This window comes from Ictalurus furcatus, chromosome 27, assembly GCF_023375685.1.
Source record: "Ictalurus furcatus strain D&B chromosome 27, Billie_1.0, whole genome shotgun sequence".
NCBI lineage: Eukaryota > Metazoa > Chordata > Actinopteri > Siluriformes > Ictaluridae > Ictalurus > Ictalurus furcatus.
In genome coordinates, this window is record NC_071281.1 from 13,164,691 (window position 1) to 13,184,170 (window position 19,480).

Consider the following 19,480-nt stretch of genomic DNA (forward strand, 5'->3'; position numbering starts at 1 on the left):
AGACAGTTTTTTAGGAGAAGCACCTCATACCAACTGTGAAGCATGGTGGTGGAAATGTTATGGTTTTGGGGTTGCTTCGCTGCCTCAGGGACTGGACAGCTTGCATTCACTGATTCCACTATGAATTCTGCATCATATCAAAGAGTGCTTGAAGATAATGTAAGGCCATCTCTCTGAAAGTTGAAGTTGAACTAAAAATGGCCCTTTCAACAGGATAATGATCCAAACACACTAGCAAATCCACCAAGGAATGGCTCAAAAAGAAGAAATGGAGGGTTATGGAATGGCCTAGTCAAATCTCGGATTGGAATCCCATTGAAATGTTGTGGGGGGATTTGAAATGGTAGTACATGCAAGAAAACCCTCAAACATTTCGCATCTGAAAGAATATTGCATGGAACAGTGGTCAAAAATTCCAGCAAGCCTGGTGGACAATTATGCAAAATGCGTACAAAAAGTTATTTCTGCTAAAGGGGGTAATACTAGCTTCTGAGGCCAAGGGTGTACTTTTTCCACATAAGAATATCACATCTATTGATATTTCTGTTGAATAAATGATTGAAAAAGCTCATTTTCCTTGGGGTTTTGTTCAAGTATATCAACTTCATTAATAGGCACTGTTTCAAAGAGGATCGAATGTTTGCTTATCCAAATACATAAAAATAAATAAATAAATAAATAAAAGCCAACAATTTCCATGAGGTGTACTTATTTTTCACACGATTGTAGCTATTTTATCTTTATCAGATGTCATTCACTCCTACATAGCAAAAGCCACAATGTTGAATTAACACCAACAGTGCTTATTCCTGTCCAATTGGACACTAATGAACACTGAATTAACAATGTTAATTCAACACTCTAGATGTTAATTCAACACTGGGTATTTGCTGCATGGAGACCAAACAGGACAGAGCAAAGAACAGCAGTAAAGATGAAAGCACTCCAGTACTTTAAATAAACTGAATCATATTGTTTTAGAATGTGTACAGAAATCCTAAAACGCTTTGCACTAGCGTATCATTTTCTGTAAACAATGTGTAAACCTGCAAGATCATGTACAAAATGAAAGATATTTTCTGAGGCTTTAACACAGTTTGTTTGTGTGCTTCACAATTGCTTCACAGGCCAAGCTACAATGCAAACGCTCTCACAATCATTCACTTACAGACTAACAAGAAGTGAACCTGAAAGAGAGGGCCCAGCTCCCCCTCCCCTCCGCCCCAACTTCTGCTTTTCTGCCCGATACCTCTGCTTTATTTCTGTGGATCTTCATGTGAGTTTGCTGTTTTATGGTAGTATTAAAGACAGACATGCAAGACCTCAGAGAGCCACAAATGTAAAACTGATGGCAATAATGAGAATCACATAATATCCTGCTCTTTTTGTAGCACATGGACGTACCACAGTTCTCTACTCGAAGATTTGTATGTTTTAACCTCAAAATTTGAAGAAATCAACATTTCCATATGCATTCCTGTAATATATCTGAGTAAATGTGATCTGTTGGCTAAAATAGAAGTTGAATGTATCTGTGAAAGACACAAGTCCATGTCCATGTCTGTAAAAGGACACAACATTTTGGCTAGAAAAGAAAAAAAAATATCTCTGAGTCTTTATTTAGCTGTTCATTCAAACGGAGAAGTGAAAGTTCTCTCGATTCTTTCTCTTTTTTCTCTCGTTTTTTTTTTCCACATACACATTGAAGCCTGCTCTATGTGCAGGCTTCAATTCTAAGCCTGTGTGGCCTTGATGTTTACCTGAAATCATAATAATGAAGTAACTGAAATTCTACTTCCCTTCTAGCTAACGTCCTACATGATCCTATCTTTCCCTTACATTCCCCATTACAAAGTTTATGCATCACACCGTCTCCCTGTACCGTCCATATTCAGCCTACACTCCTAATCATATGTCTCTTCAGCAGGGGCATAAGGAGGGGCTGAATAATTTAAAGTAGGGGCTCTCAAACTCTTTGTAACCCCTTTAACGGTAAAACAAATTCCATTGACCCATTCAGTACAGATTTATTTCATGAACATTATTTAAATATGTACAGCAATTTTTGTCTATTTTTTTAAAGCCACAGATTTTTCTAGTCCCGAACTTTCCACTGACAGAATACATTAAGTCCACAAATAAATAATAACTGTAAATAAATACACAAAATCACACACTCCCTGGCTATGCTTTATGGATCCCTGGTGGTTCACAGACACAGTGGAGGCTTGTCCACAGGGGCAGGTGGAACAGCATGTATATCAACCATTCCAAAATGTTAATCTAATGTAATCTAAGTGTAAGTGCAGACAGTGTGTCTGTAATGTAAGGAACCCTTTCTATTGTAGAGACTGGGAAAGGAAAAGGGGAATTATGGAACGGGTCAGAAATGCATGTGCACCACAGTGACATTGTTTTCTATTCAACGGCTGAGAAAAATGTCTTCTTTTTCCGATGGCCAAATCATTTGGGCTAGTTTCAGGCATTTTGTGTGGTTTTTCAGATGTAGTTTAGCTGAAACTTGGCAATCCTGGTTAATGTATTGGCTCTTTGGCAATCGCACCTGCTGTATTGAAAAGAGCTGAACAAAAACGAGCTGCTAGACTGTATAGTGGATGGCTGTAGAGCATGTTGTTGACTATTACAGGGTTACTCGTAATCCACTAGATATTAGCTTATAGTATAAGACAAGCGTGATAGCCTCTTGACTTCCTTTAGGACATATTTTGATATGTCCTGCCCCATCAAAATCTATGGTTAAGAACCACCAAACTACAGCTATGATTCACAGTCATTCATTCCAATGATAGTGTTTACTATTCCGATTATTAATGACCACATATGTAGAATCAAATGTTTGTTTAAGCATTGTTTGGCTTTGTTACAAGAATTTACACCACTTCAGAGTTGATCTTTATACTTATACAATAAATGTTGGACATAGAATAATTCACACACTTAATTTACACACAAATAGGAATTGGCATGTAAAATTAGCATTCATTCAAATACCCATAGTGAGTTTGTTTAGTGCTAAAATCAACATCTCAGACCTGTAGCTGAATTAAGCTAGTTTTGCTTTTGTTTTAATAGGTTGCCACAAGTACAAGCAAGCAGCGTGGATGTAATGGCCTAACATGCAGTGGTCAGGACTATACACATTTAAGCAAGATGCATGCAGCCTCCCCATGATTGCGCCATTCCTGCCATCTAACAGGGACCATGAAGCAAGAGCCACACAACATGCCTGCAAGCTGATGAGGAAAGGCTGTGTAGGAAGCTTGGCACTAAACATAGGATAATAACGCCTTGTCCAGTATATGCTAATGAAACTTCTACTTGTCAAGGGAAAGGGGTAAAAAAGAGCATAGCTCAAAACCTAATAGCAAGAAATGACCAGAAATGACCACTTATTACCTTCCCGAAGATCACTGGTCTACAATGCTGCTGGCAAACCACCCCTATATATATGTAAAACCTGTAATTTATGCGGCTGTCCAAAAATAACAGGGGGGAAATAGATGCTGAAGTGGCTGTTAAATGTACAGTGTGTATTAATACACCAGAAAAATAGTAAATGTCATCAGATTCAGTCAAGATATGCAGGCAGCTGTGGCTCCTACAGCCTGTAGTTACAGCAGCTGGATTTGTGGTGGTACAAAGTCAATACAATAACAAGTCAAATAATTAACACTTGTTTGAGTACATTCCAAGTTAAAAAGAAACACAGATGATTCATTATCTGGTAAATAGTTCACTTCCCACACTGAAAAATATAGAAAAAAAAATAACAACAATGAAAACATATTGCCTCTATTTGTATATATCACATAGAAATCATGTTGTTTTGAAGACTTACGTGTGACTCTATGTGCATAAACCATACTAAATCTTCTTATATAGACCTCTGACTAAGAAGTGCATTTGACTATGAAACACTAAAACTATATATAATGTTTCAGTTTGTTGATTGTTCCATTTTTTATTGTTTCATGTTATGTTATAAATGTTGGATTTTTTTATGCCCGTGTGTGAATGTTGTTTGTAGTAACAGCTTTCTTATTCAGGGGTCACTTGGAAAAAAAAGAAAAGAAAAAAAAAAGATAAATAAATAAAACATGGAAGTCCCAATTATTATATATTATATATTATATAAATGATTAATTAATTATTATCCAGCTTAGGGGTGAATGAGTGTGTGAATGGTGCTATGTCAAAGCTTGTCTCTCATGCACTTATAAGAAGATGGTTCAGTACAAAAGTTTGCTACCCCATGCAACAAAATTAAGACTATATTTAATCAGTGAAAATTATAGCAAGACATTTACCGTGCATAGCTTATGTTTGTCCGTTATCTCAAATAACAAACATGACATTGAAGTGAAGTGTGTCACTTCGAAAATGCTGACTCCTATCTCCTACACATTCTTTCTAACATGGTTCATATCTGGGACTGAGAGGGTCATGATAAAACAAATTTTTAGAACATTTTTATGTTAATTCTGAATTGAGCTTTGAACTGCAGTATACACCCACATCTTCAAATTCTATGCTTTGTAGTTAACATGTTACAACAGAGATATTTTTGACCTCCCTGCCCCCAACTCATAACCCAAACTTTTGCACTTGGCTGTATATTGTTCCACTAACTCCTTCAAGAACATTCTTGCCATATGTTATATGTTACAGTGTAAACTTGCAATTTAAAAAGGAAAAACTAAGTTTCTTAAAATTCATCAGCATTCCTGGTATTTGTGGCTCTATGTTGCTTAGCATTCAAAGTTTTTACACCACTCATCATAATTTGCTTGGCTCATAATGTGGGTTCAGCTGCTGAGACATACTTTTAGTATGCAAAACTGAAAGATACAAAGATACAACATTATCTCAGACACACACACACACACACACACACACACACACACACACACACTGAGAGAGATACAAAAGAGAGGGAAGGAAAATATATAGCACATTTTTTCCTCTAAAGCTTTTCTGCCAGCCAAGTTCATCCAGTTCATTTAGTCAGACTCTTAATTGGGAAACACCTCATATTTCCTCGAATAGAATGGAAAGTAGAGAAGTAACTTCAGTTTTTGAATGTCTGGTTTGCCTGTCATCTTCCATTTCAGAAGACAGCACTGCCTGTTTCAACATAATGGTTTCATTATTTACAAATCTACAGCAAACCTTTATCTGTTTGTGAATTCATTGTTTATCCCTGCCTTATAGTGTTCCTGACACTCCAGATCCACCACAACGCTGACCAGGATAAAGCGGTTACTCAAGATGAATGAATCTATGATTTCCTGAATGAATAATATTACTATTAAAACAATTCAGAAAGGTTAGAAGGGCCAGGATAGAGCCAAACTAACGATAATAACAGTGTATCTTCAATACCTTACTTTAAAATGATCAGAGCTACACAGCTAGGTTGATTGATGCCAGTCACATCCTCGTAAGCCAAACTAACATTTCAGAGCCATGGAAATTCCCTGATCAGGTCAAAATGTTTGAAGAGAAAACTCCATCTCCTCTCAGTGAAATCACATGAAAAAACAACTCACACTTACAGATCTGTAACAATTCACAAGAAGTCATATGAAAGGATACAAAGGTTAGAGATAGGTGCGTTGTTGGTGTTTGTACCATTTCTTACAACTCCATCTATTTGAAATGAAACAAAATCAAACTGCATCATTATATGATCTTTGAAATGAAATGATCATGAGATTACATTGCTAAATGATGCATTGCATGTAATTCATGTCATCGTTATATAAACAATATAAAAACACACCATTAAATTAGATTAATAGTCAAGTATAATCCATTGTAATTCATTTTCTTTCTGGAAGACACATTCGCATTAGTCTTCTTGTCACCTAGAATTTACCATAAAGTACTCAATTGTATCTTTACAGCACTGAACATATTCTGAATATTTTAAAAATATGACAGGCATGCTTATTCTGCTTTTAAAATACAGGGTAATACCAAAGCCAACTGCAGTTTAGTCATTTCCATTAAAATAGCTTTACTTGGTATTTTAGAAGATTGAATGAAAACACTCGGAGGAATATCAGTATCATTGTACTGCAGTCCGTGAAGCTGGGTTATATCGTAATTATTTGTCTTTGGTAAATTCCCCAATCCTGGGAATCACATTTCAGATGATCTTATGCTCTGCGTTTAGCACTGAAACAATGACAGAAGTTTGAACTAGAACCGGGATTTGAATACACAGTATTTTCATACAATTTCAGTGTAATAAGGCAACAATGTGACATCACTTTTCTTTATTTTCTATTGCATTATAAAAATAAAAAAAAGCTCATATGTTTGTGTATGTAACTGTATTTGGCCTGTAACACAATCCAGGATAGGGTTCAAACTTGGATTTCCTTGAGATCAGGTGATGACCTGGTCATGTTTATAAATATTAATAATCTTCACTGAAAACAAAGCCAGCAAGCTAACGTGAGCTAACTTGACAGGATTTCTGACAGGATTTTATTAAGTATACACATTATGTTAATACTCCTCACTGCTACCAATTCTGAGTTAGCTAACTGGTGCTGACCTGGTTGGATTTCTGACAGGATTTGCAAATTATACTCATTACTCATTCTCCTCTGCTAGCAGTCATCAGTTATCTAGCCTGTTAACCTTATTGGATTTCTGTCAGGATTTTAAAATTATACTCATTATTAATAATCTTCACTGGTAGCAGTATTCAGTTAGCTAGCCTGTGATAACCTGGCTGGATGTCTGACAGGATTTTTAAATTATATACATAGTTGTTAATGATCTTCACTGCTAGCAGTAATCAGTTAGCTTGCCTGTGCTAACCTGGAAGGATTTCTGACAGGATTTTGAATTAGTGTTGCGATTTTTTTTTCATTACATTTCACAGGTTTTTGAAATAACTTTATTTATATCTAAATAGGCTACATAATAATACAAACCTGTGTTTAAAGTGTATACATGTATGTATATAAATATGGATTCATAAATCAGTCTGTACTTGTAATACTTGCCAGCTGGATAACGTGACTCAGCCTAACAGAAGTGATAAATTCCATGCCTAAATGTGAATGCGGACGGGTGGACAGGTGTTTGGGTCTACATATTGGTTCAGAGACAAATATATTGTATAACAGTTTTCCTCAGCATTAGCAAAGGAACAAAGAGGAAAAAGTGTTAATAATAACATAAATTAAATGCATTACAATATATATATATATATATATATATATATATATATATATATATATATATATATATATATATATATATATTTTAAATTTGGGTAGCATTGCTGCCTCACAGCTCCTGAGTTGTGTTTTTCATATTCACCCCATGTCCACGTTGGTTTCTTCATGGTTCTGTGGCGTCCTCTCAGCTCTCAGGAGGTCTGACTACACTAAGAATTTCCCTGAGGCTTGAATGTGTGTATGAATATGTTTCCATGTTGCCCTGATATGAATCCCATTCCGGATGTATTCCTGCCTCACACCTAGCATTACCAGGAAAGGCTCCACAACTTTGACTAAGATAAAACTGTTACTGAAGATGCATGGGAAAAAAAATGACACAGTTCTAATATATAAAATTATTTATAATAATATTTTACAGGATAGTAGGATTAACAGTAAAAAAAAAAATAAGGCCTTAAAAATACCCTGCTCTAAAGATAATGCTTTGCCCTGTAATAATAATAATAATTAAAAAAAAAAAACAAAAAAAAAACAACTATCATTATGCAGCATATAATATATCATAATCTAACATCTTCTCTGAGCATGATTTCAATTGCATAATAACTGCCAGCATCACTGGTATTGTTTAAATGGAGAGTTTTCTGTCGCATGATGATGTTATCTATTCTCCCTGCTTGTCTTGGTGGAACTGCAGTAAGAGATTAAAACTGTTGCAAGATAACGTCTCACACACTACCTTATCTATTTCTGATATCTGCAAAAAGAAGAGGCTTTGATAAGTCAAATCAAGTACTTTTATTTCAAAAACACAAAACTGTTTCTCATTAATTTTGACATTTCTTTTACTTTCAATGTGTCATCTCCAAAGCCCAAATCATGCATAAAAATGATGAACTGAATTATGAAGCACGATCTGATTTGCAGAAGAATATACGACTCAAGGGTAGGGTTACTTTTGGGAATAGCTTGCAAAATAGAAAATTAGAAGACCCCCTAAGTCATCTAAAGTGGCACCAATTATTCCTTCATCCTACGTTAAGTTTGTAGAATGGAAGGCCTGGAGGTGGACAACATCAGCTGAACTGTCTCTGATTGGCTATTGGGGGAGGTGACACAATGTGTCTGTTCTAACTGAGTAGTTATAATCCCCACCTGACATCACTCTAAAATCAGGAACCAGCAGGATACACACTCACACATACCAAAAATAAAGAAGTAACAAACAGAAACCTCTGTCGTTTTGCCACGGTCGCTGTTAGGCTAACACTTGCATTGTATCTGTATTTGGCTTTTTTTTTAGGGGCCCTGGGAGCTGTGTGGCCCCCAGTGGGTAAGGTGTGTGCGCGGACTCTTTAGTTTCATTTAGTAAGAGGAAATTTAGAGTTGTGCAATGGCTCAGGGGCTGTTTTGAAAGCAATTGAGAAAGCGCATCGAGCTAGAGTGCGTGAAGCAGAAAAGACTCCATGTTGTCTTCATACAGAATGGAGGGGTACATCATCCCGCCTGTAAGTATTCTACATCTTCCGTGTGTGTGTGTGTGTGAGTAATGCCATGTTAGCTTAATGTAAAACTCGGTAAAACCAACACTTTGGAGTCATAGAAGAGTCAATAATAAAGCGAGTTCCTGATAATATCGGATGTGTCAACATGTCAGTCATACTACTGTAATAGCTTCCTTGTTAGTGATGAACAGTTGACCAGAAATCCACCAATTCTCTAAAATAATATTACCAGTTTGTATTTAGTATTTTTCAGTCACTCTTTGTCATTAAAAACATAAATAAGTGAGAGTCAGTAAGGCTGATGGTGAGTCGTGGCCAAAGTGTAGTTCTGTTCATAAGGTACACATTATATTAGTCAGTGTTTAATTTACACATATTATATTATACATAAACGTATGTATTATTTAAATTATGTATTATTATTATTATTATTATTATTATTATTATTATTATTATTATTATTCAGATCTGCTTAAAGATTGAACTGCTTATTGTTGTTTTCTTTCCAGCATATTCTCCAACTGGCTTATAGAATTATTTAAATTTCACCTCTACAACGATAAACATGACAAGTGATTATGAGCAAATTGAATGTATATATATAACATAAAGCATGATTAGCTATTCAAAATAACCTCTAAATTTACAACCAAATTCTAACCTAAGCATTAACTTGCTTTCAAATATGAACATTATCAAATACTAAAATATTTCTATGTGTAATAGAAAAAAACCTGGACTGGCTGGATGTCACAGGCACCATCTGAATTTAAAGATTACTGGGCACTTGTAAATAGAGATGTGAGATTTTCTCATACTGCATTCATTTTTTTTTTTTTTTTTGTATAAAACTCTGGGCTTATTCCTGTATTTTACTCACATTGCTCGACTTCTGCTTACAGTCAACGGAAGATATGATCTATGATCCTGAAATCTATCGACAACAGATGGAATATCAATACATCATCGATGGAGACGGCCAGAATGGTGAGATGCTATTTGCATTTACATCAATTCATCATTATGGATTCATTGCACTATGCTGGGGCAGACTGAAAACAAATGCATGTCTTTGGAAATATTTCAAGATGTATATATATATATATATATATATTTTAAACTGAAACCGTACCAAAATAGCTTGTTCGTTTGACACGCTTAGAGACCCATTTTAACACCAACGTGGTCGAGCTAACGGTTTAAAATCACACCCATAGCTGCTGGGAATTCATTTGTGTGGGGGGGTTTAGGAGAGCTAGCGAGTGGAACCAGGCAAGTGACCCGACACCAAAGCAGGAAACAGATGCATTATTTTGACAGGCAAGAAAACTACAGACGTAGAACGACAAATATCCCCAAGGGTCTGCCACCAAGAAGAATCTAAACTAGCCCCACAAATTTATGTCAGATAATTTGACAGACTAATTTATGATGTGTATATAGTATAGAGAAGATATGATAATATAGACATGGATGTGTCTCATTTGGGTTCCTATATACAGGATTTTGGTCTGACCATTGTGTACTCTGGTGTTTTGCATTTCTTTTCTGAGATCCATGTGACTTGGTGTGATGTAAAAAGAAAAGTGATCAGGAAGTGTCAAAGGAATACTAATTACAGAATAACATAAGCAAAACAACAGCAACAAGTTTCATACAACCATTTAAGACAAACATTTGAAAAGGTTTTCATTAATTTGCTTATTAGATCTTTGTCTTTTTGCCCCTTGGTGATCATTTTACTGTACTATTGAAGGTCTGTCTTTGTCTATTTCATACTGTATTGGATCCATAGATTGAAAACAAAAATGAAAACAAAAATTAAAAAAAAAAAAAAGATTTATAAACAGGACTACATTCCAATTGTGGAAAATACCAAACCAGAAAAATGAAACGCTGGACGTTTTGAAGGGTTTATAGTATTAAAAACTGCTGAAGGAAACAGTGGTGTGAACAGGAAACAGCATGACGCAAATAGTCCTGGTGGTTTTAGCACACAAAAAAAAAACAACAAAGAAAACTACAAACTATCTTCCAAATCGGACACAGTACAATACAAGTCTAAAATGGTCAACCAAATAACCAAATGTTTTTTATGTCTAATGGTAACAGCATTATTCATGCCTTATACATGTTATCATAGCATCTGTTTACCCTTCAACTGGCCTCTTTTGTCTAGATCATACTTGGGAGTACAATGCACACCATGTCCACCCTGGGGACTTTGAGAATTTGACAGAGAGCCACTTCACGGAGCTCCAGAGTGTGGTTCAGCAGGTTCATCCTTCCAGTGTGCATCGCTTTACTGATGTAGAACCTAGCCATTTTCTGGATCCCAGTCTGGCTGGACACCATCTGGCACTGCCTACTCCACAGGTGAGGGTACACAAATCACAGCTAATTTACTGCTAAACTACTGACAATAAAAAGGAAAGGACAGAAAACAAGATCTCACCACAAAAACCAGAACAATATGACTACAAAGATCCTCTGATAAACATGGTAAAGGATCAGATCTTTACATTGGTGCTTAAAGATCCTGAGATTGAATGAATGAAGCGTACGCTTTCCATTAAATTCACATAATTTAATGGGGAACTTTTTTTGCATTAGAATTTCCTAGACTGTTTGGATTAGAGTCCAAAAGTCCAATATGGTGTCTGGTGAATCCAGTTTGCATTTGGACAACCTGCTGCACTTGCTGAAATTGTAGTGTTACCAAACTGGTTCATTTGTTCAGTTGTTTTTGCTGTTACGGAGAACGGCAAGTACATCTGCACCCAAGCTGTTTCTCAACTTACCCTTATCCTGGCCCGTCCTCACCACTTTCACCACAGCAACAGTGCTGCATGCTAACCAACCGCCATTACACCCCCCCTCCCCACTTACACAAACACCACCACATCAAGTTGTGACACACATACACAGATGTGCTCGGACAACAAAAGCAAGTGTACGCACATGAACGCACAGAACTCACCAACTCATACACACAAACACACAAACACACACACACACACACACACACACACACAATCATGAGCTGAGCGACATGGATTTACAATCACGATTGTATTCAATCAGGCATGCCTTTTGCACAATTTCTATTATTTTTATTGAATTTAGTGTTCGATTTCATCTACAATTAATACTATTCAGAAATTATTCATAAATGATTTACAGTCTGAGAATATGGAAATCTATGAATGTTGTGAAAATGCCTTAGGCTCAAGTAAAAAAAAATAAAAAAATCTGCAAAGCAAAACTGCTTTAAAACTAATGAAAGGAAATATGTAAGTTTACATAAATGTACAATAGGGGGAAGAAAACAAACTCGTATCCTCTGTATTCTCTTACAGTCATGCAGTTTTATAAAAAATTTGGTTAGTCAGTTAAAAAAAATCTAATAATGATTTAATAAACAATAATTAAAAAATAATAACAATACTTTTGCACAGTACTGTAAAATTATAAAAATGTGTATTTTCATAGTATGTGCCCACCAAACGGAATATATGAACCACACGGAGTGCAAAATGAGCAACGCACAGAGAAACAAAGGCTGAAAATGATCTATAGCTCAGAATGGGAAGCAAGTTAGAGCGTGACTGTGATTAGATCCTCTATATATGGGTGGGCTCCTGTTCTCAGATACTAACCACAGTACAAGCTATAGAAAAGAAAGCTTTTTTCCCCTCTTGTAGAGATGTGGACTTGCAGGAGGAAAAAGAATGGCAGGTTGATTTACTGCCTCCTGTAACACACATGGCCACCGACACACAAAGTCCCAGAAGCATGAACTGTTACACTTAGTCTGAAAATAACCTCCTTCTGTTAGTCTTATCTGATGTGTTGGTGTTGTATTTGAAAATATGGTTCCTGGTGTGACTGTGAATTTGTGTGTCTATTTACGTGAAATTAATTATATTACATAGGGTTGTTTTTTTCCTCCCCTATTTCTTTTTTTAAGAATATGCCAAACAGCTCTCTGGCCTAAGTACATCATTATCATTGGATGAAACATATAAGTGTGACTTGCAGTTCAAGCCACAGCTTACTTAAAATACAAAGTTATTTAGACCTAGCTAGGCAGCTGCAGCCCTCCCCTCAAAAGCTCTGGGCTTGGTTTTAAACCATTAGATCCCACACAGGTTTCTCTATTTTCTGTCCTGTTTAGATGCTGATAAGAATATATAGTGTGTCTTTGTGTCTTTGTGTCTCTTTGTGTCAATGAGCTGTGTGAACTGTGTACAGAATGATTTCTGTAGACGTGTTTTAGTTAAACGGGTACATTTTAACACACGTGACCTTTTCCCAGTCATGTGGAAGTGTGCATTCTAATGGGTCGCATGAAACGACATGTGACAATGTGAGTGTTCCCAAGATCTGGTCAGCTCAGCCAACTTGACACAAAGTGGATTTTGAAATATTTGTGTTATTTTTATTTTTTTTTTTCCACTCCATTGTTGAACTTTGTCCAGTGGAGATCGTTGCCATTTATAAATGGATGTAGTAACAGTCAGGCAGAATGGTGTGGTATTGTATTGTATTAAAAGAATAGCATGAATATACCTCATAAGGAGTATTTAGAGGTACGAGAGAAACTTCCCCTTTTGATATTTAGCCTTCTTAAGATATCTCGATATAATATAGCACAGCCACCTGTTGACAGAGGTGTGGGGTTTTTTTTCTTTTCGCAAACACTGTCACAAATCACTGTGAGGAAATTTTTAAACAGTAGTATAGTTGTGTCCAAAGATGCTCTGGTTATCAAGATATTAATTTTAAAGCTAGCATCTCCCAACCCCAACATCCTGGGACATTCAAATAATAAAAAGGAATTTTCTTATTCTTATAATGGAAATCAACAAAACTAAATCCTGTCTTCACCCCTCCAGATGGCTTGTTTGCCCCGACCGTCTCTGTATTACTCCCATAGTGTGCAGCCCTCACCTCTCCTGCGTAGCTCGGATGATGATGACCCCGGCAGCCGCAGTCCCCCCCTGGAGGTGTCCGATGAGGAGTGTATGAGGGACCACATCAGCTCTACTACTGGGGTAGAACATGGTGAGGTTCCTCAAATCTTTTCCATACAATACAGTGCAGTCAAAGGAGACCAGACTTGGTAGTCAGACTGAGGTGCCACATATGTTCCAAAAGGAAGAAAATGTAGGAATTGTATAGCACAGTTTTGAGTCCTGCTGTACCTTCTTAAGAACACATCTGATATTAGGGTGAATTCTTGTATTTAATGACATCACAATTATGTCGCAGTATGTCTCTCAGAAACACAGATTTGAGGTAAGATCACATGTGAGGTTTTTATTTAGGCTCGCTCCTATGGCACAGTAGTCAGTCATCTTCAGTGAGCACTTTATGCAAGTGAGGGTGGCGTTGGAACTGGAGTCTATCCCAGGAACACTGGATGTGAGGCAGGAATACAACTTGAATGGAGCACCAGACTATCGCAGAACAAAATGCACACACACATTCATATTTGGAAGCTGGGAAAAAACTGGAGAACCTGAAAGAAACCCACACAGTCATGGGGAGAACCTAACCTAACCTAAACTGTGAAACTCCAGACAGGATAAAACCTGCTACCTTGGACCTTTGATGCAGCAATCCTGACCCCTGAGTCACCAACCTGCTCAATGTAAAACTTTTCAGCACAAATAACTTGCTTTCCAGCTCGCTCATCGCTTTCTACTTTGGTCTACTCATCGCTCAGGAAAAGAGAGAAAGAAACAGATCAAAGTAACAGACAGTTAAAACAGGGAACAGGTGTGAAATGTTAGTCATTACACCTGTAGTTCCCCCCCTAAACACCACCCTCTGGCTAAACCACACCCCCTCCTGCTACAGGAACAGTAGTTGAAGGCATACCAATTTTTTTTTTTTTTTTTTTTTTTTTAGCATCTTGTGGAAATGTTTTTTTTTTTTCCAGTTTCATTTTTATTGAACATTTCTGCTGTACATTTCTGCTGAACATTTCATACCAAATTTTTCTAACGAATTTCACAAGTTAGAGGAATAGTTAGAAGCCGTAATACCACAACTTGCCTTGACCATAACCATTTTTAATAAGTGCTGAATTATGAAGTATGAATTCTTACAAAATCTGCAGTGTAAAACCCTAAGGAGTAGGCAGCAAATCCAAGTTGTCACTTCTGCAAATACATTTCAAATTGAAAGCCTATTCATCTTCCCCTACATTTCCCTTTAACCAGGCCAACAGAAAACAAGCTACTTTCTGGGAAAGGTCACAGTCCTTAATCACAAACATCCCCCAGCAAAAAGAGCAGAGCCAACCAATTTTTCTTGTGTTTATGTTTGTCTTTTTGTTTGCCTAGGAAACAAGAAAAAGATTCGTCTGTATCAGTTCCTGCTGGACCTTCTGCGAAACGGGGACATGAAGGACAGCATCTGGTGGGTGGACAAAGAAAAGGGAACTTTCCAGTTCTCCTCCAAACACAAAGAGGTTCTGGCCCACCGCTGGGGAGTGCAGAAAGGCAACCGTAAGAAGATGACCTACCAGAAAATGGCCAGGGCACTGAGAAACTACGGCAAGACCGGGGAGGTCAAAAAGGTCAAGAAGAAGCTCACGTACCAGTTCAGTGGTGATGTGCTGGGAAAGAGCCACCTGGAAAGAAAGTTGTACATGTAAAGAGACAGACAGATCGACAGGAAGAAAAAAGAAATAGATAGACAAGGGAGACTTGTCGGTCTGTTGAAAAGAGAGCTCTACTCATTGGACTTGGAGCATTAGACTTTTCGCTTGCCCTTTATGATCCTTTTAATATTATTTCCCTTTGCATTAATTCATTGAACTTTCTCTATGAACTTTCCAGCACAGAGCTCACACTCCCATTTCAGTTGCATGTGCAATTAAAAAAAAACTTTCTATTCTCTAAACAGAAGAGAAGTGTAAAATATATTATCAACAGTAAGCTCTGATGCATTAAACAGATCAAATGTGAGCAAGTTTAAAAATTAAACCATGCAGCTCTTGTGTAGAAGCTGTTGTTAACGTCTTCACTGATCATTAAGGGGAGGGTTTGTGGGGGTGGGGGATCACAAAAATACAAAAGCAGAAGTGAAAACAAATGACACAGGCTCACGCTGTACGGAAAATACGGCTGTCTCGTCTAGCCAACACATATGTGGTGACGCTGTTTTTACCATAAAGGGTGCTTTTTTCAACAACCCCTTGTTTAAGGGCTAAGAGATTTATATTCATTTTTATATGATTAAGTCTTTTTAAAACAGTAAAAGAAGTCAAATCAGAATGGTTGCAAAATCTTTACACTTGTTTGCAGGGAATTGGTTTCACAATGTCCATTATTCATCGGCGAGTCCACAGGGGAGTATATAGATTCGTATTTTGTGATAATACTTTTATTTAAAACATTTTGTTATGGCCCAGTCTAGGTTAGGCAGAGTAACCAGCTCGGGATTCAAAGGAATTGACCTTTAAAAATGAAGGAGCCAGGAATAACACCACAAACAAACAGGGTTGTTCAAAAGTTGTGGTATATTGTAACACACAACTATATACATACTACTATACAAAGAACCAATCACCAGACATAACTTCAGGGTGGGTGAAGGCCAAAAGAATAAACAAAATGATTATTTTGTTAGGTAGCTAGCTTACCTAAAAGGAAAATAAAGAAAATACAAATACTTCCCTAACTACCTAAGCCAAAAACAGAGACAAAAGGACCTTCACCCAAAAGAAATGGCAGCCACACCCCTACTGCCGGTGAACCAAGTGCAAAATATATACAGTGGTGAAGAGTATACACATAAACAGATGCAGGGACAACCAAACTCAATGTCAAAAACCAGGCAAGAGTCAAAACCAGAACAGCAGTCAGAATACAGAATTTGATAGCCACAAGGACAAGCAACACAAACCAAACACTCTCCTAACAACTCACACATGACCACCTCCAACATCCCACACCATTCTCACTCCTCTTCCTCTTTAAATATGTTCATCAATCAGTGATCTCATCCTGGGAGGCGGGAGCAAGGCAGGTTAGGGCAGGCTGGAAACTCTGGGAGGGAGTTCGGACCTGCACACAAAATATGGCATAGGACACACAAAAAAAACTTCCCATCCCAAAGATAGCGGGTTGTATCACCCCCCCACTTAAGTGTGAACCTAACAGGGCTCACAAAAAAATAAATAAATAAATAAAAACCCACAACAACCCCTCAATAACATCAAGCTCGTGACAGTGTATCAGCGATCACATTTTGGGCACCCTTCTTATGGGCAATCACTAAATTAAACCCTTGCACAATAAGAGACCATCGCATGAGCCTTTTATTGATATTACGCATACGGTGTAAAAAGACTAAGGGGTTATGGTCAGTAAAGACGTGAACGGGTTTGGCACCATCACCAAGATAAACCTCAAAATGTGAGATATCAAGTAGCAAGGCAAGAGCTTCCTTTTCAGTGGTGCTATAGTTAAGCTGATGTTTTAAGAACTTCTTAGAGAAATAACAAACTGGGTGTTCTATCCCCTGATCATCATCTTGTAGAAGCACCACTCCTGCACCCGTGCTACTGGCATCAACATCTAACTCAAATGGTCTGCTCAGGTCCAGAGCAGACAAAACTGGAGAGCTAGTGAGGAGGAGTTTAATACACTCAAAGGCAGCCTGACACTCTGGGGACCATTTGAACACCACGTTTTTACACAACAAGTTAGTCAAAAGGTAGAATCACATTGGAGAAATTCCTTCAGAAGCACCAGTGGTAGCCGTCCATCCCTAAAAAGCGACGCTGGTCATGCCTCGTTGTAGGAGCAGGGAACATGCAGATCGCTTCAATTTTGGCAGTTAATGGTGTAACCACCCCTTGTCCTACCCGTTTACCCAAATAGGAGACAATTCCTTTTCCAAATTCACATTTATCCAAGTTTAAAACGAGAGAGGCGTCTGAGAGACGAGTAAAAACCAGCTCTAGTAGCTCAAGGTGTTGCTTCCAGGTATCCGAGTAGACTACCACATCATCAAGATATGCAGCGCAGTTCGGAACATCCCCTAATACCCGATTCATAAGCCGCTGGAAGGTTGCTGGAGCGTTACGAAGACCAAAAGCCATGACTGTATACCGGAGGAAGTTGTCGGGTGTAGCGAAAGCAGAGATCTCAGCTGCTCGTGGGGTAAGGGGAACTTGCCAATAACCCTTAAGAAGGTCCAGCTTGCTAGTGAACTTAGCTGCACCAACAGAATCAACACAATCCTTCATTCTGGGAAGAGGAAACGAATCAGGTTTTGTCATAGCATTAACCTTTCTGTAATCTGTACAAAAATGAAAAGAACCATCAGATTTCGGCACCAAAAGACAGGGAGCACCATAGACTAGCACTCGGAACAGCTAACCCATTTTTCAATAAATACTCAGTTTCCTGTTTCATAATTGCCCGTTTAGTAGTATTTACCCTATATGGGTGTTGTCTAATTGGCACGTGATCACCTATGTCAATGTCATGTTCAATAATGGTGGTACGGGAGGGAACATCTGACAATAGATTAGGAAACGTACTTAGTAATGTTTTAATGTCTTGCTGAAATGATGGAGACAACCCTTCCAACTTCTCTGGCAACTGCTTTACGGCTTCAGAATTGGCTAAGTGGAGACAAGACACACAGTTTCTTCCGAGATGTAGATCATCAACCTCTGGGGACTATTCAGAAGGAGAATTTTGAACTTCTACAGGAAGTGTAACAACTGCCATCACAGCAGGAACAGGTTTGGACTCAGACAGTGAAGGACGAGCATGATACTTTTTCAACAGATTGATATGACACATGTGGGTTTTATGTCTACGACCAGGCGTACTGAGAACGTAGTTAGTAGGACTCGATTTTTGTTTAACCTCATACAGTCCAGCAAACCGGGTCGAGAGAGAGGATCCTGGCACAAGCAATAATGCTAATACTAGGTCACCAACACAAAAGGATCGAGAGACCGCCTTATGGTCATACTTCTCCTTCATAGAATCCTGGGCAGAATGCAGTTCGAGACCTGCCATTTCTCTCGCTAACCCCAGCCGCTCACGAAGAACTTGAACCTCTTTCAAAATAGTTTTTTCCGAAGGGGGAGAAGACTTAGCCAACCACTGTTCTTGTAGGGCCTTTAAGGGGCCTCTCACAGTATGACCAAACACCAGACCCGATGGGCTAAAGCCAAGAGATTCTTGCACAGCATCACGTAAAGCAAATAATAAAAGGGGCACCCCCTCATCCCAATTCTTCTCCGTTTCCACACAGAACGTGCGCAGCATAGTTTTAAAAGTTTGGTGAAAGTGCTCCAAGGCACCTTGCGACTCAGGATGATAGGCACTGGAAACTTGGTGGGAAATTCGCAACTCACGCATTACTTGTGAAAATAATCGTGACATAAAGTTGGTCCCACGATCAGTCTGTATGCACTTGGGAAGCCCAAATATAGTGCAAAATTTAATGAGGGCTTTGACCACTACTTTTGATTTAAGTGTGCGTAGGGGAATGGCTTCAGGGAACTGGGTGGCAGCGCACATAATAGTCAACAAGTAACAGTTACCGGATCGAGTTTTAAGCAGTCGTCCAACACAATCAACAATAATCCATTTAAAAGGGTCTGTGCTGATTACTATGGGTTTTAAGGGAGCAGTAGGAACAACCTGATTAGGTTTGCCCACTAACTGGCAAGTATGACAAGTCCTGCAGTATCTTGCGACATCACTTTTC

The 19,480-nt window shown here is 38.0% G+C and overlaps 1 protein-coding gene across 2 annotated transcripts; it reads left to right on the plus strand.

The window, feature by feature from the left end:
• Nucleotides 1–8,393: 8,393 nt before the first annotated feature.
• Nucleotides 8,394–15,747, plus strand: spi1b (Spi-1 proto-oncogene b). 2 transcript variants are annotated; one of them, XM_053617135.1, is made up of 6 exons: nt 8,394–8,731; nt 9,455–9,529; nt 9,631–9,715; nt 10,908–11,104; nt 13,627–13,795; nt 15,082–15,747. In XM_053617135.1, exons 1-6 carry the CDS (start codon nt 8,690–8,692, stop codon nt 15,393–15,395), a joined length of 882 nt encoding a protein of 293 aa, XP_053473110.1. In that variant the 5' UTR covers nt 8,394–8,689; the 3' UTR covers nt 15,396–15,747. The 2 variants fall into 2 exon arrangements, with proteins under 2 accessions (XP_053473110.1, XP_053473111.1); XM_053617136.1 differs by lacking the exon at nt 9,455–9,529.
• Nucleotides 15,748–19,480: the final 3,733 nt, after the last annotated feature.

What these genes read in the sequence shown, in the direction of transcription:
- spi1b (XM_053617135.1), top strand. Translation starts at nt 8,690, where the DNA reads ATGTTGTCTTCATACAGAATGGAGGGGTACATCATCCCGCCT. An exon ending in CGATGGAGACGGCCAGAATG is followed by an intron (nt 9,716 to 10,907) that starts GTGAGATGCTAT and finishes TCTTTTGTCTAG; the next exon opens with ATCATACTTGGGAGTACAAT. An exon ending in TGGCACTGCCTACTCCACAG is followed by an intron (nt 11,105 to 13,626) that starts GTGAGGGTACAC and finishes TCACCCCTCCAG; the next exon opens with ATGGCTTGTTTGCCCCGACC.